The 8,759-nt window shown below is 39.6% G+C and overlaps 1 protein-coding gene across 1 annotated transcript; it reads right to left on the bottom strand.

Annotated features, from left to right (window-relative positions):
* Nucleotides 1-1,720: 1,720 nt before the first annotated feature.
* LOC130367369 (olfactory receptor 1013-like) lies at nucleotides 1,721-2,653 on the bottom strand. Its single transcript, XM_056569785.1, has one exon. It carries the CDS (start codon nucleotides 2,651-2,653, stop codon nucleotides 1,721-1,723), a length of 933 nt encoding a protein of 310 aa, XP_056425760.1.
* Nucleotides 2,654-8,759: the final 6,106 nt, after the last annotated feature.

The following is an 8,759-nucleotide window of genomic DNA, read 5'->3' as shown; positions in this document are numbered from 1 at the left end:
TGTCTTAGCTGGAAGAGAATAACGCAGAACAACGGTCCCTCTGCATACACTAATCTCTTCAGTGACCTACAGTTGGACTTAATGCTATCCCATCACCATATTGGGTATCCTGCTTCAAATATCTTTGAATAAAAAGTATAAGAGTTGCATCACAGTAAGCCAACATGTGTAGGCCTTCAACAGTAAAGTACAAGCTAACTGGACTGTATCCTGTCTGCACCTTGTCTGCAGATGCATCTAAAGTAAGTTTCCCCCAAGAAAGAGGTACCAGTGTTACACTTAGTAATCAAACATGAATACACTTTATTGAGATAATTACAAATACCACACAATAAAGAGAAAAGAACAGAAGGAGAGCGACTCTGTATAATGGTGGTACCAGTATTAGGGGTCTGCGGCAGTTGTCAGGGTCCAGTTACTCCGTAATACCTGCGGGGTGCATGCGTCTAGATAAAGTATCAATATGTAACAATAAAAGAATGCAGCATTCACTCACCGCAACAACAGCATCGATGTTCCCGGCTGGAAGGGATCGCGGGCCGGCGTCTTCAGGACTTCAGGAGCGCTCAGAGGCTACAACCAGCTTGTTTCACGCGCTGATCTAAGATAATTACAAATACATTTAAAACCACTTAAAATGAAGTCATATAGGCACACAAGATGAAATCTACAGAGAATAAGGTGATTGTATCTATAGGTACAGTTAAAGTGCAGTAATACAGAGCAAACAGTACACAAATTGACCAATCTCAATAAACAGACAATAATATGCTCTGGTGTCCATCTGGGCACATGGTAGGTATATTGCGGAGCTTTTTTTTTTTTTTTTTTTTCATTAAAAATTTTTTTTTGCCGTATGTTGTTACTATGCACATTCCCTAATCCAATAGTGTTACTTGTATTCAGATTATTGTCTATTTATTAGGATTGTGCAATTTGTGTACTGTTTGCATTGTATTACTGCACTTTAACTGTACCTATAGATACCATCACCTCATTCTCTGTAGATTTCATCTTGTGTGCCTATATGCCTTCATTTTAAGTGGTTTTAAATGTATGTGTAATTATCTCAATAAAGTTTTTTCATATGTGATTATTAAGTGTAACACTGGTACCTTTTTCTTGGGTGTATCTTGTTAGTTTGGTCCAGTACACGGCAGGTTTATATTGCCGTCTATACTGTATATGTGTAACTGCATCTACAGTAACTTCACATATAAAAAGCACAGTGGACATTCTCCATTTAGTAGAACTGCTACAAAAGCATTTATTAAAGGGACAGTGACCAAGTATTAATTTATCTGCTCTAAAGACTGTAACATTCCAGGCAGCACCAATAAGATAATTTTATTTAGATTTGCAAAGAAGATTCAGTAAAGTGTTCAAGTTTTTTTTCACATTACCTTAGTGTTTAGGGGCACTTTATTTAAATATTTTTTTATGTTTTGCTACTGTTGCATAAAAACCCCTTAGCGACACAGCCAATTTTGATTCTTTTGCATTTTTTTCTATCCTTGTTTTCCAAATGCAACTTCTTTACTCTTCAACAGCCATAATGGAGATGTATTTATTTTAGTGGAGCTATGTTAGGGCTTATTTTAGGGGGTGCAGTAGTTATTATTAGTACCATATGACTCTTTGATCACCTTTTTGTTCCATGTTGTTGCAAATCTGGAATTTTTATAACCACGGGTGATTTTTTTAATACATTTAAATAATTTCATTTACGCACAACATTTTTTTTAATCATTTTTCTACATGCCTCCTTAACCTCTCTATTCCTGAAACTATACACTGCTGGATTTAATAGAGGAATAATGTAGACATACAGCACTGTTAGAACCTTTCCTTCATGTGGAGAAACTGTTGACTTAGGTCTAAAGTACAAATCAAATAGTAAAATATAGAACATGCTCACCATGCTGAGGTGAGAAGCACAAGTAGAGAAGGCCTTGTATTTTCCCTTTCTGGAGCGAATCATAAATATAGTAGTGATTATATAAAAGTAAGAAACTAATATCAAAACAAGAGAAGTTGTTACACATAGAAGTCCATGGACTAGGATTGCATTACGTATGTACGAAGCATTACCTATTGCCACAGTTTCCAATGCTTTGATGTCACAAAAGAAATGATTAAGTATATTGAAAGTTCTGTAAGTAGCCATGGCGGTGGGAACTGTTGGAGTAATTGATCCCAGCATCCCTCCAATCCAGGTCCCTGCAGCAGCGATTATACATAGTCTCCGGTTCATAATCATCATGTAATGTAGTGGTTTACAGATGGCCACGTACCGGTCATAAGCCATCACGGTGAGTAGGAAATATTCTGTGTTCCAAAAAGCATCAAAAAAGAAGAGCTGAACCATACACTCCAAAAAGGAAATTTTTCCATTGTTAGTGGCAAATATATGGATCAACTTTGGAGATGTCACCGATGTGTAGACAATGTCAAGAGTAGAAAGGTTACAGAGGAAGAAGTACATCGGGGTGCTAAATAAAGAGCTGGAACTTATAAGTACAATGAGGATCAAATTCCCAACTATTGTCATTATATAGACCAGTAGGAAAAATAAAAAGAGAGGAAACCGCACATTGGGGACATCTGAGAACCCAACTATGAAGAATTCCACCGTGTTATTCTGCTGATCCATTGCCATATAAACAATAATAGTTCAGCAAACACATAAAAGAAGAATACATCAGTTCTGGGGGAGAATTAAACTGACAAATGTGCCCACAAAGCACTGCTGAAGTGATGGCAGCCTTAAGGGATATAACTATCTAAGGTAAATCATATGTGATTTTTGGCAGTGTCTTTTTCAAAATTAAGCATTCCACAGCCTGGGTTCAATGGATTGTTGGGATTCCTTGGAACTTAGTAAGGGTTCGTTTTCCTGTAGGCATGGTCATGGGGTTCTGTGTTCTGTGTACGGGGAAAAAATTAGCCAACCAGAGTCAGCGTTTGACTCTGGTTGGCTCATTGAAAGGAATGGGGTTTGGGCCGGATCCGGCTGGGATGCGGGGGCGGACGGTTTTTGCTCCCCCCCAACTGGATCCAGCACCCGTACTCTACAGACGTATTGTGATCCCACCCTAATAGAGCTACCAAATGATGATTTACGTGCTCATTTACATATTTGGTGTAAGAACTAATGACAGCGATGATAGATGAGGAATAGATAATATTGCTATTTTTCAGTTTACTCTCACTCAATAATAAGTTGTTTAAAACCCCAAAGGGTTCCCTTAAAAACTGCAATTCATCAAAAAAAAATAAAAAAAAAAAATTTAAATTCTGCAATAATCTGCAATAATTTATTTGTTTTGTTTTTCCAATGTGTCTGGACCTAAATCCTTGAAGATTCCTCAATCTTTTTTTCTTTCTTTTTTTAATAAGAAGGAAACACTTCTGACTTATGGGAGTCTTAGCAGGGAGACAGCTTTGTTTCAGAAACTGCAATGTATACAGTGTTTATATCTGTAGAGATGGTTGAAAAGCGAATAAGAAGCCATATTTCATTGTTTCTGGAAAACGCAGATCCTATTTTGTGATACTGGTCCATCCCTGTAATACATTGACCACTGTATGTACTGTATAAGAAGACAGTGAAACAGCTTGGTCATGGCTTTACCTAAAGAAGGTTTTGGTTACTCACAGAATTTTATGTGAATTACAAACCAAACCTCCACATTCCAACCATACATTTGGTAAAAATCTCCAAGGTATGTAGCTGAAGTTTTCAGTGTGTGATGAACAACATAGAATGTTGCTAAGAATTGATGCTGCGGTGTTGTATGCTTTAGACTATTTATTGCCAGTAAATTCCCTCTGGATAACTCTTTTAAGTTCCCTTTGGATTACAGGTAAGAACCTTTTCAGTAATTCCCAGTGGAAACCAGTTATGTGTATTATATAATTAGGTAATACAGAATAATACAATTATATTTCTAATTTATATTTTAACCAAATTGGATTCTTTCTGTGAATTTTTTTCCTAAAACGACTAAGGCTAAAACACATATTGTAGTTCACCAGCATTATTTGTGCTCGGGGCTTCACACTCGTGCTCGTGGTTATATAGATACGCAACTGTATGGAACAACATTAAACTTAACAAAGTAGTCAGATTTGTGCCCAATAACCGCGACAGAGGCCATGCCTTAAGAGGGCATGCCCTATAATGGATACATTGAAAAAAGGGAGGGTTGGGAGGGGTCCGCAAAACATCACGTATGCCTCACCAGCAGGTGCAGGGGTGATATATACCCCCGCCCCTACACACAACTCCTTAACACCCCACCTAGAAGTGTGGGGGGGCAGAAAGTACTCACGCCCCTCACACAAATACAACCTGGTAGGCTTGACACTTGTGATTGGGGCTACACATTCGTGCTTGTGGTTTAATCTATACGCACACACCTGTATGGAACAACATTAAACTTAACAAAGTAGTCAGATTTGTGCCCAATAACCGCGACAGAGGCCATGCCTTAAGAGGTCATGCCCTGTAATGGATACATTGAAAAAAGGGAGGGTTGGGAGGGGTCCGCAAAACATCACGTATGCCTCACCAGCAGGTGCAGGGGTGATATATACCCCCGCCCCTACACACAACTCCTTAACACCCCACCTAGAAGTGTGGGGGGGGGGCAGAAAGTACTCACGCCCCTCACACAAATACAACCTGGTAGACTTAACACTTGTGATTGGGGCTACACACTCGTGCTTGTGGTTTAATCTATACGCACACACCTGTATGGAACAAAATTAAACTTAACAAAGCGGTCAGATTTGTGCCCAATAACCGCGACGGAGGCCATGCCTTAAGAGGGCAAACGTTAACCTGGTAGGATAAATAACAGAATTCATAATTGTAAACCAATACCACTACAACTAACACAAACCCATATTTAGACTCTACCTTGAGACAGAAAAGTAGGATCTGCGAACTAACTGTCCTAGTAATTGATGCCTGGTTTGGAGGAGCTATGATAGTCACGCCCACTCTGAAAGAAACTAGCCGGCACTGAAACAGGAGCAGGCTAACATGCTAGCTGATATATGCATCTTTAACATACTTACTTATGACCTCATGGCATACTTATGACATCATGGCAAGAGTGATACCTGTCAGGCATAACATGAAGCTATCCAAGTTCCTGCTACTGAGAGGCAAAAATAAACTGTTAGCAAAATGATATACAATTACAAAACTGCATGACAGACCTTTTTGTGATAATAACCTTTTGGTGCCATATCGCCTGTACACCAACAGGCGTGCCTGTAGACGTGACAGGTCTTTGCGTAACCATTGTGCCTATAGAAGGGACAGGTCTTTGCGTAACCACCATGCCTGTAGACGTGACAGGTCTTTTGTAACCACTGTGCCTGTAGATGTGACAGGTCTATGCGTATCCATTTTGCCTGTAGACGTGACAGGTCTTCGCGTAACCATCGTGCCTGCAGACATGACTAGTCTTTGCGTAACCATCATGCCTGTAGTCATGACAGGTCTTAGCGTAACCATCGTGCATGCAGACGTGAGAGGTCTTGCGTAACCATCGTGCCAGCAGACATGGCAGGTATGGAGGGTATACAACTGCTTATGTTATCGAGTGTAGGAGTTTGGCATATCCCTGGGTAAGGCTTATTATTCTATTTGGTACTGGTTATACTGTTTTTTACCCCACTCTGCTTGATTACTCTACATTATTATATTGTTTACAATTGGCTTTGCATGAATGTGGTTTATACTTATCAGTTGTATATTTATTCATAGCCTTCCCTGGTATGTGCTTACCATAGATATTTTCTCACTGTGCCATTTTAATTTTATTATGTTTTATTTTCTGTTCATTCCTTAATAAAGATATATTTTGTAACACGGTTTCGGCTAGTGTGTTCTTATTTTTGGTGTAGCATTATCAGTTGAGACACTACTCTATGTACACTTACCTTGCAGTGGGTGGCCCCTGCAGGATGTTTTTTGGAGTAGACTATGGGAAATGTTGCAGCCGTGCCGACAACATAACCCTCAGGATCAGCGAGGCTCAATAGAAGTGAGCAGCCAAAGAATTTCAACACGTGGCGGGAGAATCAAACGCTGGATGCAGCAAATCTACCTGTTCCGATAAAAACGTCACGTACGCTTCGCCAGTAGGTGCAGGGGCGATATATACCCCTACACACAACTCCTTAACACCCTGCCTAGAAGTGCGGGGGCGGAAAGTGCTCACACCCCTCGCACAAATACAGCCTGATAGGCTTAATACTTAGCAATAAGAGATTACTTTATTAATTGTGCAGGATCAAAAATTGTGTCCTGTACTGGACCCAATAGGTGGAAACAGTGCTTTTCTTCTGCTCCAGTTTTACATTGTTTGGACCCCTAGATATTCTTCTTTATGTAGGTAGATGCTTTATCTTTAAAGAAGACAGAAGAATCTGGATGAAGAATAAAAATGTATAGTGTCGGTGAACTGGTACTTGTGATTTATTGAGAGAAACGTCACCTACATATCAATTTCTATTATTGTGTGTTTCACAGGGTTTTTAAAAACAATGGGCCTTGAAAATAAAAATTTTTAATTTTGCATACTAACCTGTTGGGGTAGCCAGGGCCAGATTAAGGCTGCCTGAAAGAGGGAGCACTTCAGTATGATGGGGCCCCCAAACAGCCCCCCCCCCCTTGTTGCCGGCTAGTCAAGTAAAAAACTTACCAAAAATAGGCCTATTTTAGGCATATTAGACTATGCAGCCCTTTTTTTTTGGTGCCCATTAAAATAAAATGGGCTGCATAGTCTAAAATAACCTCAGTTCAAGTTGCTCTTTCCAGCTGTTGCTAAGCCACAACAAGCATTATGTCTGGAGAGCTTCAGATGAGAGTTGTAGTTTTGTAACAGCTGGAGAGCCTCACATTTCATGTTTCATCCATCATTACTGCAAAACTTAGAAGTGACTACAGCAGTGATGGGACAGTCATGAATATACAATGATAAAATGACTCACAGGAGACGTTGATTTTTCTTCTTCATCTGGTCCAGATGCCGTATTTTCTTCCAGTTCCATCTTCCTCTGTAAAGTTTGAGGCCTGGACAGCATTGGTTCCTCCCTTTGTCAGCCGATCGTTATCTTCTGTATGAAAACAACAATATTACAACCCTTCGAGACACTGTGCTTCCAAAATATAATACTGCCAGACCTTGTGTCAAGCAACATGCCCCCTGAAAATAATACTACCACACACTGTGTCTTTGGGTGGATGTCCATTACACTGGCAGGTTTCTGCTGTGACAATTCCGTAGTGTGCACAAAGCAGCAGAATCCCATTGAAAACAAGCAGAATTCTGCTGGCAGAAGTTCGTAGTGTGGACGAGCCCTAATTCCTCCCATACTCTTCTGCCCCCACCCCTGGCCCCTCTGACCCACAGACCCCCTAAGTCCTCAGACCCCTGCTCCCAAAGCTAGGTTTTCACTTGTTTATTTACCTGCAAAAACACAGAAAAACTGCCACTGCTTTTTCTTGTGTTTTTCAATTTTTTTGCATTTTTCTTGTGCTTTTGCAGAAAAAAACTAGTGGTTTACTGTAAGCCCTTGCTGGGCTGAGCGCTATTGCTATCCACTGGCCCAGCAAGGAAAGAGTTAACTAGAGCTGAAAGGACAGTATACAGCGCTGGATACTGTATGGTGGTGGAGATAAGCAGTGATGCTATGCACACACACTACATTTTTATTATTGTCGGCTACATTTTTAGTGCTTTACCCACCCACATAAATTGATCCCTGTTTAAAAATTAATAACATTTTTGAAATAAAAAGATAAATTTAGTTAGATACAATTTTTTCCATCACTACTGTATCTTTTTTTACGAAGTCCCTACGAAGTCCAAAAAAGAATAAAAACCGCCAACAAAAACGCAAACGTTAAAATCAACATGGCGTTATTCTTGGCGTTTTTGCTCTCCCATAGACTTCTATGGGAGGAAAATGCCACGATTTCAGGGCAAAAAACGCCAAACTAGGTTTTGTCAGGCATTTTGAAAATCCAGCCTTTGAGCCCAAAATTGCTGAAAAATGCCAAAAGGATAAAAAAAAAAAAAAAAGCCAAACTGAAAAAAAAAACGCCAAGTGAATCTGCCATTTTGCAGTTTACTATTGACTTGCAGCTAACATCTGGACAGTGAAAAAACGCCATGCGGGAAAATTGGCGTCTGTTGCGGTGTTTTTGCAAAAAAAAAAACTCAGTGGAATTCCAGCCTAAGGTTGAGGAAGGTCCAGGGATTCTAAGAAAAGTAATATAAAGTAAAAATAACATCAGGTTCTGACAGAATTATTTTTGTCAGAACTGAATTTTTTGTTGATGCTGAACCGAGTTTTTGAAAAGTTCAAAGAAAAAAAAACACTTAGACAACACATAAAACTTCACATTTATTTTCAGCATCTTAAAATAGTCACGTTCAGCTGACAGTGACAGGTAAAATGGAACAGTGCAGGAAAATGCATGAATCTTACGTGTTCAGCCTAAAATACTGCTTATATTTTGCACAAACAGCACCTCTCCTGTCCACAGATTGTGTGTAGTACTGCAGCTCAGTCCCATTCACTTCAATGGATCTAAGCTGCAATACCAGACACAACCTGTGGACAGGAGTAGTGCTATTTCTGCAAGAAAAAAGCAGAGTTTTCTGAAGAAATCATAACATTTACAGTATATATCCAATTAGATAAAAGAAAGAAGAAACAAAAAAACGTTTTCC

Source organism: Hyla sarda, chromosome 4 (assembly GCF_029499605.1).
Source record: "Hyla sarda isolate aHylSar1 chromosome 4, aHylSar1.hap1, whole genome shotgun sequence".
Taxonomy (NCBI): Eukaryota; Metazoa; Chordata; class Amphibia; order Anura; family Hylidae; genus Hyla; species Hyla sarda.
Note: the sequence above shows the minus strand (reverse complement) of the source record. Positions and strands in the feature narration are given on the sequence as shown.

Coding starts and splice junctions, on each gene's coding strand:
- LOC130367369 (XM_056569785.1), bottom strand. CDS start 2,653: ATGGATCAGCAGAATAACACGGTGGAATTCTTCATAGTTGGGTTCTCA.